This window comes from Salvelinus alpinus, chromosome 3 (assembly GCF_045679555.1).
Source record: "Salvelinus alpinus chromosome 3, SLU_Salpinus.1, whole genome shotgun sequence".
In the NCBI taxonomy this organism is placed as follows: domain Eukaryota; kingdom Metazoa; phylum Chordata; class Actinopteri; order Salmoniformes; family Salmonidae; genus Salvelinus; species Salvelinus alpinus.
Window position 1 is genome coordinate 10,126,374 of NC_092088.1, and position 18,747 is coordinate 10,145,120.

Below are 18,747 nucleotides of genomic sequence, written 5' to 3' on the forward strand. Positions count from 1 at the left end.
GCTTACTAAATGATTCCATATGTTTTATTCTATAGTTTTGACGTCTTCACTATTATTCTACAATGTTGAAAATAGTAAAAAAATAAAATTAAAAAAAACGTTGAATGAGTAGATGTGTCCAAACATTTGACTGGTGCTGTATTTATGTAAATGTTATCAGAAAAACAATTAAATGACTCAAATGAAACCTTATCACATAAAGGTACTAACGGCAGATATATAAACATAATTTAATACACTCAAAACAGTAGAGCATTGACAGGTAAGTGTTGGTATTGAACATACTAATATTGGTCTTTGACAAAGTACAGTGTGAAGGATATATATATTACAGTAATGTGCATGATGTGGGTATTATCATGTATTTGTCATATCTAAAATGTATCCTTAAAGGAATATATACATTAAAAGGAATTTTGTATTACATTTTGTGTTTGAAACAAATCTCTGCTACTGATTTACTAAATAATAAAAATGTATATACGGTAAACAAAAGAGACCACATAAACGTACCGTTTCAACGGCACACTTGAACAAGTGCTGTTACAAACTTAACAACAACAATTGCAAGCTTCAGGTCTCTCTTGATGTGAATATTTTGTCCCAGTGAGACTAACGTGGAAATATAAAGTTGAAGTGAAAAACACGTTAAAAAGATGGCGTAGTCAGCAGCTAATGTTTCATCTCATTCAGTCTCTCCTGTACCTTCTGTGGCTGGTCAAACTGCACCAGTCTGAGGATGTTCTTGTTGTCCATCACTCCCTGGATAAACTCCTCCTCTGTTAGCTTATCTGAAAGGACAGAACACATAACAGATACAATAATAGATATATTTACAATGCTCATTGCACATAAGCTCAAAATGCATTCATCAAAATACAATATACATGATTTTCTTGAACTATTCTTTGAGTGGTTCTTAAACATGAAAACAAGGCTTACCATTTTCTTTCTTGCCGAAGAAGTCCCAGATTTTATCAGCTCTCTTCTCTGGTGTGTTCTCATCATCAGGAAGATTCTTTTGGTCCTCTTTGGAGATCATGTTGAATATCGACTATAAACAGAAAGTTTCTTTCATCATTATTGAGATTTGAGCAGCACGCAAAACATGATGTGACCACATCTCATCTCTTACACCTACTTCATCACATCTATTTCACAACGACTCTACAACTGACCTCGACGATCTCCTGGATCTCCTTCTTGGTTATGCTTCTGTTGTGGTCGACGTCGTACAGGTTGAACGCCCACTCCAGTTTCTGTATGGTCCTCCCAGAGGAGGTCAAGTGCAGGGCCATGATGTACTCCTTAAAGTCCAGCATCCCATCACTGCAGGGTTCAATATCATTCAATTACTCTGTTTCTATATCCCACAAGTGCTAATTATGCAGAGCAGTGCAAATCAGCAGGAACGTTGTAATGATCATATCATCCATCACCTGTTGGAATCGAAGCTCCTGAAGACGTGGCGTGCATAAGCCTTGGGGTCTGCGTCGGGGAAGAATTTGATGTAGATGGCCTCAAACTGCTGCTTGCTGATTTGCCCACTGGGACACTCTCTCAGGAAGGTCTGGTACCTATAGAGGATGAAATAAAGATGTATCAAACAGTAGCTACGTCTCAAATGACACCCTTCTCTCTATAAAGTGTATTTATTTTGACCAGAATTGTAAGTTCTAGGTACCCGGTACATAGCTGCTCCTCGCTGTACTTGGTGTTCAGTTTCAGCTCCTCTAGGAGATCCTTGGACAGGGAGACACTTTTGCTGTTGCCCATCTCTCCTGTGTTTCGGGATCGTTGTCCTCTATTTTTCTCTCTGTTTCTTCCCTCTCTGTCCGTTGCTCTATTTTGCTCGATTCCTCCTTTGTTCTTTATCAGTTTCTTTCTTTTCCACAGTCTCTTTGTTTTCTCTGATCTCTCATGTGAGGGGACCCACTCAATCCTAGTCTGGTGCACCTCTGCTCTGACCAGAAACAAACACTGGCCCTCTTGTTCTCTGCTATTTAAATGAAGACAGATTGGTATTGGTCCAGACTGGGTGTAGGGGAGATTATAGTACACACAGCTGGTGATTTTCAGTGCACTCAACTGACACCTACGTTGAAATGGATAGGGATTAAACAGCAGGGAACCTCATGGTCTAATACTGTTTGATTAGATTGGTGTCTGTGTATTACCTGTTTTACACTGATACTCAGTGATAGGCATAAAACACATATGAACATGAGTCATCACTATCACAAGCTGTGATTATTCATAAGTATGACATTGTAATTTGTCAATTACTGAGGTAAAAAAAAATGTTTTTATATGTATAAATATATGTATATATTGAACAAAAATATAAATGCAACATGCAACAATTTCAAAGATTTTAATGTGTTCAAATCAAATTTTATTTGTCACATTCACATGGTTAGCAGATGTTAATGCGAGTGTAGCGAAATGCTTGTGCTTCTAGTTCCGACCATGCAGTAGTTTCTTACAAGTAATCTAACCAAACAATTTCACAACACCTACCTTATACACACAAGTGTAAAGGAATGAATAAGAATATGTACATAAAAAAATATGAATGAGCGATGGCCAAACGGCATAGGCAAGATGCAGTAGATGGTATAGAGTACAGTATATACATATGAGATGAGTAATGTAGGGTATGTAAACTTTATATAAAGTGGCATTGTTTAAAGTGGCTAGTGATACACTTATTACATCAATTTTTTCATTATTAAAGTGGCTGGAGTTGAGTCAGTATGTTGGCAGCAGCAACTCAATGTTAGTGATGGCTGTTTAACAGTCTGATGGCCTTGAGATAGAAGCTGTTTTTCAGTCTCTCGGTCCCAGCTTTGATGCACCTGTACTGACCTCGCCTTCTGAATGATAGCGGGGTGAACAGGCAGTGGCTCAGGTGGTTGTTGTCCTTGATGATCTTTTTGGCCTTCCTGTGACATCGGGTGGTGTAGGTGTCCTGGAGGGCAGGTAGTTTGCCCCCGGTGATGTGTTGTGCAGACCTCACTACCCTCTGGAGAGCCTTACGGTTGTGGGCGGAGCAGTTGCCGTACCAGGCGGTAATACAGCCGGACAGGATGCTCTCGATTGTGCATCTGTAAAAGTTTGTGAGTGCTTTTGGTGACAAGCCAAATTTCTTCAGCCTCCTGAGGTTGAAGAGGCGCTGCTGCGCCTTCTTCACAATGCTGTCTGTGTGGGTGGACCATTTCAGTTTGTCCGTGATGTGTACGCCGAAGAACTTAAAACTTTCTACCCTCTCCAAGCATGTTGGGAGAGGCATGGCCATCAAAATCACTTGGAACTGAAATGAACCAGATCCCTGCTGCAAAGTCAACTGTAAAGCTTTCTTTGGTTTCCCTAATCTATCTATTCCAACAGGGACCCCTGTGGATTACCCATAGAGATTTTGCAATCAAAGAAAGAAAGATATTATTGGATATGGCCCTATCTTTCAGACTACTAGTTTAATAGCATATACATAAAGACCATTGTTCTTTGTACTGTGGTCATGCTTGTCAACGTATATATATATATAGATTCAATGTAGTATTTTTTATAGTACATGATAATGACTAAAAACATATATACCAAGATACAAGGTCATCAGAATTACTGTAACATACATGACTTCAGATATTAAACAAGACTCCCGTCTGCTGGAAAACCGAAGAAATACAGTTATTAAACTAGGAAACTCAGGCTTACACACGTTCAATACATGTTGATGCATAAATAATATGTCATTTAAGTTTGTGATGAAATGTGAATTGAAACTGTAAATAGTTACAAAAAAATAACAATACAAATCGATTGCTACTGTAAATAGTAAAAATAGTAATTGAATGAAGACATAATAAAATATTTAATGAGGAAAAAAGTATAGAGAAATATTTAACATGCGAAACAACAACTGGTGTGTGTGTGTCTGTGTGTCTGTGTTTCTGTGTGTGTGTGTTTCTGTGTGTGTGTGTGTGTGTGTGTGTGTGTGTGTGTGTGTGTGTGTGTGTGTGTGTGTGTGTGTGTGTGTGTGTGTGTGTGTGTGTGTGTGTGTGTGTGTGCGTGCATGTGTGCATGTGTGCATGTGTGCATGTGTGCATGTGTGTATGCATAAACGTGTGTGTGCGCGTCCGTGTGTGTGTGTGCGTGTGTATGTGTGTGTGTGTGCGTGTGTATGTGTGTGTGTGTGTGTGTGTGCGTGCGTGCGTGCGTATGCGTAAACGTGTGTGTCTGTGCCCGTGTGTTTGTGTGTGAGCTGAAGTCATCTGCTGAAAAGCTGGTCAGGTTCACACCATCAAATCATCTTCGTATATGCAGCAGAAAAGTCGACGGAAGAATCTCATGACTCTGCTTTTCTTTGGTTTAATGACCACAACATCTTCTGGAAATGAGAAGGAGAAGATCAATCACGATAGCTTAAATTACTTACAAATGAGTTAGTTACAAAACTGTCATGTTAAAATTAAACATTAGCTAATACCATATATTACAGAGGGAAATGATAACCTGTCAAAGTGATCTGTGTTAATGTAACTCACCTGACTGGAGGTCAACTGGTTCATCCGTAGCCTTAAGGTTGACTGGATTAGTGGCTAGGGGTGTTGTGATGTTGTCCACCTTAACTGGGGCATCAACCAGGGTTGTTGTTGTGTTGTCCAGCACTTTGTCATGGATAGTGGTCAAGGGCTTTTTAATGTCTGGCAGTGACAGGGGTCGAAGCAACTCCAACACCTTGACAGGGTGAGGGACAAATTCGTCGGCAATTGCCAGGTTCATGTCCACAGACTGAAAGCAAAAATATTAAATATTTAAGACGTTTATTATTTAACATAACATTTGCAACACTGCAGATGTACGTTTTACATTTTTCATTAACATTATTGACAACAATACATTTTTGGATCAGACATAACTGAATGAGTGGACTTTAATAAGATAAACACTTGAAATCATCGCTTACTCCATTGCTTCCTGAATCTTCAGCCTCGTCAACGTCTGCTGCTGAGAGGAACATCTTGGGGTACAATTTCTTTGCAAACAAGTTGGCCACCACTAAACATCTCTCCTCATCACATGTGAAGGCTTCAATCCCCAGGCACTGGGATGATGGGTACCTCTTCATGTACTCCCAGTAGAAGGTGTAAGCCCAGTACTGCTTACTGTCAGAGTCGGTACACTTCTCCAGCTGCTCATTAATGATGTTGCGGAATCTGGAAGTGATGCTCTGAAACAGAGTGCAGATACGATCGGCGATAGTGAGGAACTCTGACTCAAGGTCCTCTGATGCAGGAGGGAGCCTCTCCAAGAATAGCAGGACCATGTGTTTAGGGATGATTTTCGTGCCAGAGCCTGGCATGGCATTAGCGGCGAAGCTTGGCGATGCGGTGCAGGTTGTCAGGGCAAAGCCTGGGGGTGGAATGCAGGGTGCTGAGGAAAAGCCTTGGGGTGGAATGCAGTGTGCCGGGGCAAAGCCTGTTGGTTGCGGACAAAATTAAGATCAGTCTTACATAAAAACTTGAAGTGGCACTCTAGTGTCCTTTTCACCTCAGTTAACACCTGATGTGCTTAACAAAAGTCACCTCTCAACAGGTGGTCTAGGTATGTCATGACATAGCACAAGTTTCGGGGTGGGCCATTTCTCTTTTGTTCTATATTGCTTCTCTGTTGTTCCTCAAGCAAGGGGGAGGCCAATGACATCACAGATCACCATTAGACCAACACCTTGAATGGCCTGCTCCTTGAAGTTGGCAGTTGTCTCTAAGAAACTGTATTTCGCTCAAAACTTATAATTTTCCCCTTGAGAGCAGTAGTCACCAACCTTTTCTGAGTCAAGATCACTTTCTGAGTCAAGATCACTTTCTGAGTCAAGATCACAAGATCACTTTCTGAGTCAAAATCACTTTCTGAGTCAAGATCACTTTCTGAGTCAAAATCACTTTCTGAGTCAAGATCACAAGATCACTTTCTGAGTCAAGATCACAAGATCACTTTCTGAGTCAAGATCACTTTCTGAGTCAAGATCACTTTCTGAGTCAAGATCACTTTCTGAGTCAAGATGCAAGTCCAGATATAGTGCTCAGATTGTTTTTAAACATGACTTTAAAAAAAGTTAACTTATGCAACATTAACTATTTCAAAACTGTTCTGTAGCAATGAGGTTTGTTCAGTAGGCTATAGGCCCAATACATTATCACTGCATATTGGCTACGCTTGGATTGGCCTGCCAATGTTGATCTTTTCAGACCGTGTGTTTAAATAATATATATATATTTTTTGATATATGATAATACTGGTAATTAGATAATTTGTTGTATTATTTGGGAGGCACAGCTGAGTGAGCATAATAATTCACTTGAATTGTTTTGCAGGACTGATGGCCTGCATCTGATGGTCAGTCTGAGGAGAGGGAGGGAGAAGCAGTGAGGCTGCCTCTCACCCGACTCACCGTCCCCTCTGCACTCCAGCTGAGGGTGAAACTCAAGGCCCACTGCATTATTTCCACCTCATGCACCAATTCATGTTGTTACTCCCATGACCAGTGAGATATCCCTCAATATAAAAACAGAAGACACGCCGCTAATAATAACACAAGCTTATCGGAACACTTTGCCATACTCATTCATTGCAGCTTGCAGTGCTGGTTGTAGCGTGAGTGGAAATATGGACAACTCGCATTTTATGGATTTAAGTGTTGAACAAAGTGTTGACAATGCTGAATAACAACTTAAACATGAACTTACTCATTAAAAGAACAGCGCCTTGCTGTATTCGTTGAGTCTCTCTCTTGTCATGGTTTTAAAGGTTTTGAAGTGTCACAATATGAAATTTGCTGTGCGTTCAAGACTTCATTTTACAGTCTATGGCTCAAGGAAAATGTGCAGGCTATCTGATTGGCCAGCGGTAGGCCTATACAGTAGGTGCAGTTGATTTGCTATCTGCGCCTGCCGGGTAGGCGGATTTCTACCTTCAGACACAAGAAATAGTTCAAAATGGGAACACTATGCCTTCCCGGTGCTAGGACTGCTGAATCAAGTGCACCTACAACCAACAGCGTGAAAGTAATACACAAAATAGGAACTTAAGGCTTTATTGTTGGCTTTTTTACATAAATGTTTGATGATTGACTAGAAATGCCTTGGAGATCGACCAGTCAATAGCGATTGGCTGGTTGGTGACCACTGCTTTAGTGTGTGTACTTTACTGGACTTATACTTGGGATAGCGCTTTTCAACAGGAAAAGTTCAACAATCTCTGGAGGACGTCTTTAACTTAATTACCAAACGGTCTAGTTATAAAACTTTAGCCAGTAAGTTACACTACAGTGAAAAATGATCACCTGTCAAAGTGATTGTGACAGTGTAACTCACCTGACTGAAGGACAAGTGTTTCATCCAAAACCTCAAGGTTGACTGGATTAGTGGTCAGGGGTGTTGTGATGTCTACCACTTTAACAGGGTTAGGGGTCTCTGAGATTGCCAGGTTCAAGTCCACAGACTGAAAGCAACAAGGACACAATATTTAACAGAACATTTGCTACATTTCATATCTCCTTTTTCCCAACATTGACATTTATTTGTATTTTCATCAGAGATAATTTAATGAGTGGACTTTCATAAAGATAAACACTTGAAATCATTGCTTACTCCATTGCTGCCTGAATCTTCAGCCTCGTCGAAGTCTGCTGCTGAGGGGAGCATCTTGGGGCACATCTTCTTTGCAAACAATTTGGCCACCACTAAACATCTCTCCTCATCACATGTGAAGGCTTCAATCCCCAGGCACTGGGATGATGGGTACCTCTTCATGTACTCCCAGTAGAAGGTGTAAGCCCAGTACTTCTTACTGTCAGAGTCGGTACACTTCTCCAGCTCCTCATTAACGATGTTGCGGAATCTGGCAGTGATGCTTTGAAACAGCGTGCAGATACGATCGGTGAAAGTCAGGAACTCTGACTCAAGGTCCTCTGACGCAGGAGGGAGCCTCTCCAAGAATAGCAGGACCATTTGTTTCAGGATGACTTCCGTGCCAAAGCCCTGCATGGCATTAGCGGCAAAGCTTGGCGACGAGCTGCAGGTTGCCAGGGCAAAGCCTGGGGGTGGATTGCAGGGTGCTGGGGCAAAATCTGGTGTTGGGGTGCAGTGTGCCGTGGCAAAGCCTGTTGGTGGCGGACAAAGTGAAGATCAGTCTTACATAAAAACTTGAAGGCTTTATTGTTGGTTTTTTTACATACATGTTTGGTGATTGACTAGGAATGCCTTGGAGATCGACCAGTCAATAGCGATTGGCCGGTTGGTGACCACTGCTTTAGTGTGTGTACTTTACTGGATTTATACTTGGGATATCGCTTTTTAACAGGAAAACTTCAACAATCTCTGGAGGACGTCTTTAACTTAATTACCAAACTGTCTAGTTATAAAACTTTAGCCAGTAAGTTACACTACAGTGAAAAATGATCACCTGTCAAAGTGATTGTGACAGTGTAACTCACCTGACTGAAGGACAAGTGTTTCATCCAAAACCTCAAGGTTGACTGGATTAGTGGTCAGGGGTGTTGTGATGTCTACCACTTTGACAGGGTTAGGGGTCTCTGGGATTGCCAGGTTCAAGTCCACAGACTGAAAGCAACAAGGACACAATATTTAACAGAACATTTGCTACATTTCATATCTCCTTTTTCCCAACATTGACATTTATTTGTATTTTTATCAGAGATAATTTAATGAGTGGACTTTCATAAAGATAAACACTTGAAATCATCGCTTACTCCATTGCTGCCTGAATCTTCAGCCTCGTCGAAGTCTGCTGCTGAGGGGAGCATCTTGGGGCACATCTTCTTTGCAAACAATTTGGCCACCACTAAACATCTCTCCTCATCACATGTGAAGGCTTCAATCCCCAGGCACTGGGATGATGGGTACCTCTTCATGTACTCCCAGTAGAAGGTGTAAGCCCAGTACTTCTTACTGTCAGAGTCGGTACACTTCTCCAGCTCCTCATTAACGATGTTGCGGAATCTGGCAGTGATGCTTTGAAACAGCGTGCAGATACGATCGGTGATAGTCAGGAACTCTGACTCAAGGTCCTCTGACGCAGGAGGGAGCCTCTCCAAGAATAGCAGGACCATTTGTTTCAGGATGACTTCCGTGCCAAAGCCCTGCATGGCATTAGCGGCAAAGCTTGGCGACGAAGTGCAGGTTGCCAGGGCAAAGCCTGGGGGTGGATTGCAGGGTGCTGGGGCAAAATCTGGTGTTGGGGTGCAGTGTGCCGTGGCAAAGCCTGTTGGTGGCGGACAAAGTGAAGATCAGTCTTACATAAAAACTTGAAGGCTTTATTGTTGGGTTCTTTACATAAATGTTTGGTGATTGACTAGGAATGCCTTGGAGATCGACCAGTCGATTGCGATTGGCCGGTTGGTGACCACTGCTTTAGTGTGTGTACTTTACTGGATTAATACTTGGGATATCGCTTTTTAACAGGAAAAGTTCAACAATCTCTGGAGGACGTCTTTAACTTAATTACCAAACTGTCTAGTTATAAAACTTTAGCCAGTAAGTTACACTACAGTGAAAAATTATCACCCGTCAAAGTGATTGTGACAGTGTAACTCACCTGACTGAAGGACAAGTGTTTCATCCAAAACCTCAAGGTTGACTGGATTAGTGGTCAGGGGTGTTGTGATGTCTACCACTTTGACAGGGTTAGGGGTTTCTGGGATTGCCAGGTTCAAGTCCACAGACTGAAAGCAACAAGGACACAATATTTAACAGAACAGTTGTTACATTTCATATCTCCTCTTTACCAAAAATGTTTTGTATTTTTATCAGAGAAAATTGAATGAGTGGACTTTCATAAGGATAAACACTTGTGATCGTTGCTTACCCCACGTCTCCCCACTTCATCCACGTTAAAGTCTTCCACTGAGAGGAGCATCTCGAGCTGGAGGTTGTTCTGCAATATTCTGCCGATTATGTTGGCCACCACGAAAAATCTCTCCTCATCAAATGAGAAGGCTTCAATCCCCTGGGGTGATGGGTACATCTTCATGTACTCGCAGTAGAAAGTGTCAGCCCAGATGCTCTTACTATAAGAGTCGACACACTTCTCCAGCTCCTTGTTGACGATGTTGTTGGATCTGGCAGTGATGCTCTGAATCAGCGTGCAGATATGATCAGCGATAGTGAGTGGTAGGTGGCATGACGCCGGGGCAAAGCCTGGTGGTGGGGGGCATGAAGCCTGGGCAGATCCTGGTGGTGGGGGGCAGGATAGAGGGGCAAAGCCTGGTGGTGGGGGGCATGATGCCTGGGCAAATCCTGGTGGTGGGGGGCAGGATAGAGGGGCAAAGCCTGGTGGTGGGGGGCAGGATAGAAGGGCAAAGCCTGGTGGTGGGGGGCATGATAGAGGGGCAAAGCCTGGTGGTGGGGGGCAGGATAGAGGGGCAAAGCCTGGTGGTGGGGGGCATGATAGAGGGGCAAAGCCTGGTGGTGGGGGGCAGGATAGAGGGGCAAATCCTGGTGGTGGGGGGAAGGATAGAGGGGCAAAGCCTGGTGGTGGGGGGAAGGATGGAAGGGCAAAGCCTGGTGGTGGGGGGCATGATAGAGGGGCAAAGCCTGGTGGTGGGGGGCAGGATAGAATGGCAAAGCCAGGTGGTGGGGGGCAGGATAGAGGGGCAAAGCCTGGTGGTGGGGGGCAGGATAGAATGGCAAAGCCAGGTGGTGTGGGGCAGGATATAATGGCAAAGCCAAGTGGTGGGGGGCAGGATAGAGGGGCAAAGCCTGGTGGTGGGGGGAAGGATAGAGGGGCAAAGCCTGGTGGTGGGGGGCAGGATATAATGGCAAAGCCAAGTGGTGGGGGGCAGGATAGAGGGGCAAAGCCTGGTGGTGGGGGGAAGGATAGAGGGGCAAAGCCTTGTGGTGGGGGGCAGGATATAATGGCAAAGCCAGGTGGTGGGGGGCAGGATAGAGGGGCAAAGCCTGGTGGTGGGGTGCAGGATGCAGTGGCAAAGCCTGGGGGTAATATGAATGGTGCCGGGGCAAAGCCTACAGGTGGAATGCAGGGTGCTGAGTGTTTTACCACAACATTCCCTTGAAATTAGAAGGAGAAGATCAATCTCATACAAACACAACTTATTACAAAACTGTCTAGTTACAAAACATTAGCTAATAAGTTATATTACAGTAAGACATGATAACCTGTCAAAGTGATCCGTGTCAATTTAACTCACCTGACTGGAGGTCAACTGGAATTGTGGTCATGGTTGTTGTGATGTTGTCCACTTTGACGGGGTTAGTGATTAGGGGTGCTGTGATGTCCACCATGGGGGTAGTGGCCAGGGGTTGAAGCCAATCCACCACTTTGACAAGGTTAGGGACAATGTGGTCGGTGATTGCCAGGTTCATGTCCACAGACTGAAAGCAACAAGGACATCATATTTAACGTAATATTTGCGACATTGCGAATCTTCTTTTTACCAACAACAACAGCAAAAAATGCTTTGTATGAGTGGACTTTCATAAAGATAAAGACTTGTAATCATTGCTTACCTCACTGCTCCCTGAAGCTGGTGTCCCTTCATCCACGTCCTTCAGCTTTACCAGCTCCTCCACCACATGGTGAACCATGTGCCTCGTTAGCATGGTGGCCCTGGCAGATGTTGCAATCTTAAGTACCAGCTCTGTGCCAGTATAGTGGTGAAGATGAGTATGGATGTTTGTCACCATCTCATGGATCTGGTACCAGCCAATATGCCAGTTGGCCTTGCCCCCTTTCTTTGTGACTTTAACCCCACACAGTGACAGCTGGTGGATTATGTCGTTTATGAGGGGCCAGTAATGAAGGTTGATGTCTTCCTCTAGGTGGCCTTCGAAGACTACATAAACTATCATACCAATGATGTTCCTCAGGAGCTCCGAGGAGATTACCAGCTGGTCAGGGCACTTTGGACGAACCTCGCTCGCCTTGGGCTCTGATAGCCAGCGGCGGATAGAGCTTAATGGAATGTAGTCAGCAGGAGCTTCAAACAGCCTCTGGACTTTGGTGCTCACAGCTTCAATGATGGTGCTGATCAGGGTGGAACTTTGGGTGAAAAGAGCTCTCCTAAGGTCCTCAGGGCTGCTTAGGCACTGGATCTTACGGTTGAGTGAGTGGACCATCCTGACACCAGTGGAACGGGAGTAGTAGACTTGAGCGACAGGAGGAGCCTTCAGAACTCTAGAGAGGTTCTCCACTACTGCCAGCACTATGGTGACACTCATGTCGCTCAGGGCCATGGAGGACCGGTCACAGGGGCTTTCCATCTGGCAGGACCAGAGGGCCTGGAGCAGCCTGGACACGATGTCCACCACCACCTTAGGGGGACAGCACAGCTTGGAGTACGGCTGGAAGGCCAGGCTCTGGGAAATGCTCTTTAGAGCTCTTACAACCTCATCGCAGGCCTCAGGGTTTCTAAAATATACAAGCCAGAGAGACAGAGGAAACACTTTTATGCACTTTGAAACGCGTCCTCTGTAAGAAATGTGCTACATACAGTAAATTAAGTTTGATATCGGCCCCTGCACTAGTCATTTCATTTAGCATCAGTGGATGGATAGAATAATACATAGACCAAACAACTGTAACATAAAGAGTGAATGTGACTCACAGGTAGGAGAGATCAGCAGTAAAGTCAAGTGAGTCAATGGCCTGACTAAGGTCGGTGGCCAACTCAGTAAAAGCCTCATGTTCAACGTCCCTCATTCTGAGTTGAGTGTTCACCTCCCAGGTCTGTCACAGGAAACAGGGGGTGCCATTAATGCCCATAGCAGTGAGGGGAAAATATGGATATCAACGTACCATGAGCCAATGCCAAATAAGGACATTGTTTATTAGAAAGGATAACTCACTAACTGTATATTATCTCCACTTAACTTATACTGTAGACATATTTCTAATCTCTTACCAGGTGACTTATGTCATTCCCTTCCTCTGCTTCCTTCCTGAACCTTAAAATCAAATACAGAGCAACTGAACATTCCTGCCTTTTTTCTCCTTCCTCTACTTTCACATTGATTTCCCATTGAGCCTATGACCGTGATTCAGTGGCGTAACCAGAAATGTGTTGATGGGTGGGCCTGCAGACATTTGGGTGGGCCAGAAACTTCCTGCTATTGTACACATTTTGCCATGAGGCTGAGAGAAAATGTAGCATTTTAAAGCTAAGTGAAGCTACAGTATAGATATGTTGACTGATAAAGGCACTGAATTATGAGCTGAATTGTTTGCTAAATGAACAAATGAAATAGGCAGTGGCATGATGCATATAGCCATAGAAGCACAGTGAAATATGCCTCAATGCAGTCACATTTGTGGCTTATTGGGAGTGTGGCTTTCAGTTAGTTATTTTTGGCAACCCATCCCGTGACAGTGAATGTCATTCCAGATCATCTGTTCTGTTATATTTCATAAAATTTGTGCACTGATTGCTATGAATTCTATCTGATGGTGTTCGCATGTTTAGGTAAAAAGAAAATCGTGTCCATTCAGAACACAAGCAATAAAAAAAATATATACATATTTCTTTACTCAAGCCGAGTGGGTGGGCCTGGCTCCCCAGTGGGCATGTCTACGCCCTTGAAGTGAATGACAGTGGTAGTGTACATGGCATTGAGATCCTATTAAATTATAAGGGCTATGTCATAAACCCTCAAAGTTACAGAATGGGAGGAAAATGGCAGCCATTGTGGTCAGGGAGAAATCCAGAGTGAATTGCAGTACAGCAGCCTGGCCTCAAATACTAGACGTAACATGGTAAATGTAAATCTGTGACACTCAAATGAGTATGATATGTTACGTTGTACATAATAAATAAGGATATTTAAGCCAAAAACAAAATGAAGGAGGTTAGTTGGGGAAGACCCAAAGGTTGCGTGTTCGAATCACATCATTGACAACTTTATAATTTCAGCTAATTAGCAACTTTGCAACTACTTAGAACTTTTTAGCTACTTTACAACTACTTAGCTTGTAATATAACCCTTCCCCTAACCATAACCCCTAACCCCTAGCCTAGCTAAAGTTAGCCACCTAGCTGACATTAGCCACAAATAAGTGGAATGCGGAACATGTCTTATGTATTGCTAATTCATAACATATTGTACGTACTAAAAAAATCTATATTTTTGATGTAAATGGCATGTTACAGAAGGGTCCTGACATTTTTTAGCAATTGTACTTGTTTTTGAAAAACGTACCCCGACCAGCGATTCACTTCCTCATCATCGTTTTGCAGTAGTGGGGCTCTGAAAAGACATGATCAAATGCTCTCAATATAGTGAAGCTGGTCTTTAGATGTTGTACACATGAAATTGTGTCATTCCAAATGTAACCGCAACGTTTTATTCCATTTTGTGTGAATCAAGCTGTTTCCCCTACACAGCTGTTCCATTCTCTGTGTAGCCTGCTGCTAGAATGGATGGAGAGGTATCCCTCCAGTTGCAACAAAATGTAATAGAACGTTGTGGATAAAGTTCGGAATGATACAATTCTGCCCCACCTATCCTGAATGACGGGTCACCACTGTAGCTCACAAACATACTGTGCAGATAATCTTCAAATTCATTGTTTCACACAATATTTTATCACAGCACTGGCTGACCAACTCCCTTACCAAAATGGCTGACTTTTTAAAGTGTCGTATGAAGTTTCATGTCCATTCTAGTATTCTGATTCCTAATGATATGGTACATAGTACAAGTAGCTGTACTCACCGCTCCAGGGACTTGTTCTTTACCAGCCAGTTGCTCATGTCCTCCACGGTGGTGTGGTGAGGGACATGACTCTGGAGGCCTTGTCTCTGGAGCACCAAAAACTGCTTCATCAGCTTCTTCTGCAAGACAAATCATGTTGTCTATTAGACAACCTAGAGTTTGCTTTAGCCGGTCTGAATTGAGAGGTGGCCGGGGTTTGTACTAGGGATGTGCCAGCAGCATACCACCATGCAACCCACTGCTGGCTTGCATCTGAAGCTAAGCAGGGTTGGTCCTGGCTGGGAGACCAGATGCTGCTGGAAGTGGTGTTGGAGGGCCAGTAGAAGGGACTCTTTCCTCTGGTCTAAAAAACAATATCCCAATGCCCCAGTGTAGTGATTGGGGACATTACCCTGTGTAGGGTGCCGGCTTTCACATGGGGTGTTAAATGGGTGTCCGGACTGGTCACTAATGATCCCATGGCACTTATTGTAAGAGTAGGGCTATTAACTCCAGTATCATGACTGGCCCCCCCAATCTGGTCCTCATACCATCATGGCCACCTAATCATCCCCAGCTTCCAATTGGCACATTCATCCCCTTCCTCTCCCCTGTAACTATACCCCAGGTCACTGCTGTAAATGAGAATGTGTTCTCAGTCAACTTACCTGGTAAAATACATGTGCATCTTTCCTTTTCAAGGTGATTTGATATTCAGTGTCTTGATACAGGAATCAGTAAGTTTTAATTTTAAGCGATTTGATTAGAAGAACAAATCGATGCATTGACATTTGTTGAAAAAACACATACATTTTCCTTTCGAAATAAAAATGTGCTGTTGTTGATGGAGCTCATGAGCTGGACCAGGCTGAGCTGGATCTGTCTGAGCTGACTTCTCTGTGTGTGTGTGTGTGTGTGTGTGTGTGTGTGTGTGTGTGTGTGTGTGTGCGTGCGTGCGTGCGTGCGTGCGTGCGTGCGTGCGTGCGTGCGTGCGTGCGTGCGTGCGTGTGTAAATTATGTACAGTGGGTATCATAAGTACTCACCCCCCTTGGATGTTTTCAAATGTTCATGTATTACAAAGTGGGATTGTTGTCAATGATCTTCACAAAATACTCCATAATGTAAAAGTGAAAAGAAACATATTTCCAAATGAATAAAAATGAAATAACTAAAATATAGTCGTTGCTTAAGTATTCACCCCCTTTGTTTAGGCAAGACTAAATTAGTTCAGTAGTAAAATGTGGCTTAACAAATCACATGAATTACATGGACGATGTGTTAAAAATAGGGCATGACCTTGGAACTAAAGTTCTATCTGACATTTTGGTTAAAAATCAGTTATTCACATAGAGATTCCCTTTAGGTGGTCCTTTTTATGTGGTATGTCCGCTTTTTCTTGAAATCCATTTACAATGAAAGAAAAATGTATAATCTGAAAGTTCTGTCTGAGCAAACACCTTTTAACTTGGTGCTATTAGGTTCTGTCTGAGCAAACACCTTTTAACTTGATGCTATTTGGTTCTGTCTGAGCAAACACCTTATAACTTGATGCTATTTGGTTCTGTCTGAGCAAACACCTTTTAACTTGGTGCTATTAGGTTCTGTCTGAGCAAACACCTTTTAACTTGATGCTATTTGGTTCTGTCTGCAATCCAATTACACAATACTTGGTTGTCAATCAAAAATAATTGTCTGTAAGGTGATATACAGTGCATTTGGAAAGTATTTAGACCCCTTGACTTTTTTCACCTTTTGTTACATTACAGCCTTAATCTAAACTGGATTAAATGAAATGTTTTCCTCATCAATCTACACACGATACCCCATAATGACAAAGCGAAAACAGGTTTTCAGACATGTTTGCAAATGTATTAAAGGTAAAAAACAGTAATATCTTATTTACATAAGCATTCAGACCCTTTGCTATGAGACTCGAAATTGAGCTCAGGTGCATCGTGTTTCCATTGATCATCCTTGAGATGAGTCCACCTGTGATAAATTCAAATGATTGGACATGATTTGGAAAGGCACACAAGTGTCTATATAAGGTCCCACAGTTGACAGTGCATGTCAGAGCAAAAACCAAGCCATGAGGTGGAAGGAACTGTCCGTAGAGCTCTGAGACAGGATTGTGTTGAGGCACAGATCTGGGGAAGGGTACCAAATAACTTCTGCAGCATTGAAGGTCCCCAAGAAGACAGTGGCCTCCATCATTCTTAAATGGAAGAAGTTTGGAACTACCAAGACTATTTCTAGAGCTGGGCACCCAGCCAAACTGAGCAATCGGGGGAGAAGGGCCTTGGTCAGGGAGGTGACCAAGAACCCGATGGTCAATATGAAAAAGCTCCAGAGTTCCTCTGTGGAGACGGGAGAACCTTCCAGAAGGACAACCATCTCTGCAGCACTCCACCAATCAGGCCTTTATGGTAGTGGCCAGACAGAAGCCACTCCTCAGTAAAAGGCACATGAAAGCACGCTTGGATTTTTCCAAAAGACACCAAAAGGATTCTCAGATCATGAGAAACAAGATCCTCTGGTCTGATGAAACCAAGATTGAACTCTTTGGAATGAATGCCAAGCGTCACATCTGGAGGAACCCTGTCACCGTCCCTACGGTGATGCATGGTGGTGGCAGCTGTGGGGATGATATTCAGCGTCAGGGGCTGGGAGACTAGTCAGGATCGAGGGAAAGATGAACGGAGCAAAGTACAGAGAGATCCTTGATGAAAACCTGCTCCAGAGCGCTCAGGACCTCAGACTGGGGGCGAAGGTTCACCTTCCAACAGGACAAAGACCCTAAGCAAACAGCCAAGACAACACAGGAGTGGCTTCGGGACAAGTCTCTGAATGTTCTTGAGTAGTCGAGCCAGAGCCAGGACTTGAACCTGATCGAACATCTCTGGAGAGACCTGAAAATAGCTGTGCAGCGACGCTCCCCATCCAACCTGACAGAGCTTGAGAGGATCTGCAGAGAAGAATTTTGAGAAATTCCCCAGATACAGGTGTGCCAAGAATTGTAGCGTCAAAGCCAAGAGGACTCAAGGCTGTAATTGCTTCAACAAAAGACTGAGTAAAGGGTCTGAATACTTACGTAAATATAATATTTCAGTTTTTTATTTTTTATACATTTGCAAAAATGTTTAAAAACCTGCTTTTACTTTGTCAATATGGGGTATTGTGTGTAGATTGAAGAGGGGAATAAAAATAAAAAATAAATAAGGCTGTAACGTAACAAAATGTGGAATAAGTCAACGGGTCTGAATACTTTCCAAATGCACTGTATTTATTGAGTCATGAAGAGGAAGACATCAAAAAACAATTGTGAGATCTGGGACTTGAAAAATACCCATTATCTCAAAACCATACATTTTGCATTTACTTTGATTTTTTTTAACAACTTTATCTGAAGAATGGCCATAACGTAGCCCCCCCACCCCTAAAAAAAACAGATTTACAAATGGCTTAGGATTTTGATACTCAGCACTTTAGGTACCTTTAAGGTGAGGACCTTACTGGGTTATGAAAGAAGAATGAGCTACAAAACAGCTCTGAGATCTGTGATGTGAAAACTCTAATGCTCAATATCTCAGATCTATGCTTTGCACATATAGAAACTTATAGTCCCAAGGTCTGAAGGGGTTGACATGATGTTTTAGTGACTAGCCTTTCTTCTGTCCCCCCTACATACAACATCTGTAAAGTCCCTCGGTCAAGTATAGAACTTCAAGCACAGATTCAACTACAAAGACCAGGGAGGTTTTCAAAAGCCTCGTAAAGAAGAGCAGTAATTGGTAGATGGGTAACAATAACAATTAAACATTGAATATCTCTTTAAGCATGGTCAAGTTCATAATTATGGTGGTATATTCAACCACCCAAACACATCAAAGATACAGTCGTCCTTTTTGGCCTAAATGCAAAGCCCATGTTTGGGACAAATCCAACACAACACATCATTAAGTAACTGCCTCCTTATTTTCAAGCATGGTGGTGGCTGCATCATGAAATGGGTAGGCT

General features: G+C 43.0%; 1 protein-coding gene across 1 annotated transcript; it reads right to left on the minus strand.

The window, feature by feature from the left end:
- Window positions 1–97: 97 nt before the first annotated feature.
- LOC139569691 (recoverin-like) lies at window positions 98–1,974 on the minus strand. The gene is made up of 5 exons (XM_071391097.1): window positions 1,685–1,974; window positions 1,440–1,577; window positions 1,179–1,329; window positions 943–1,054; window positions 98–791 (listed from the first exon to the last, which is right to left on the minus strand). The coding sequence occupies exons 1-5, from the start codon at window positions 1,774–1,776 to the stop codon at window positions 673–675; spliced, it is 612 nt and encodes a 203-aa protein (XP_071247198.1). The 5' UTR covers window positions 1,777–1,974; the 3' UTR covers window positions 98–672.
- Between the last annotated feature and the right edge of the window lie 16,773 nt (window positions 1,975–18,747).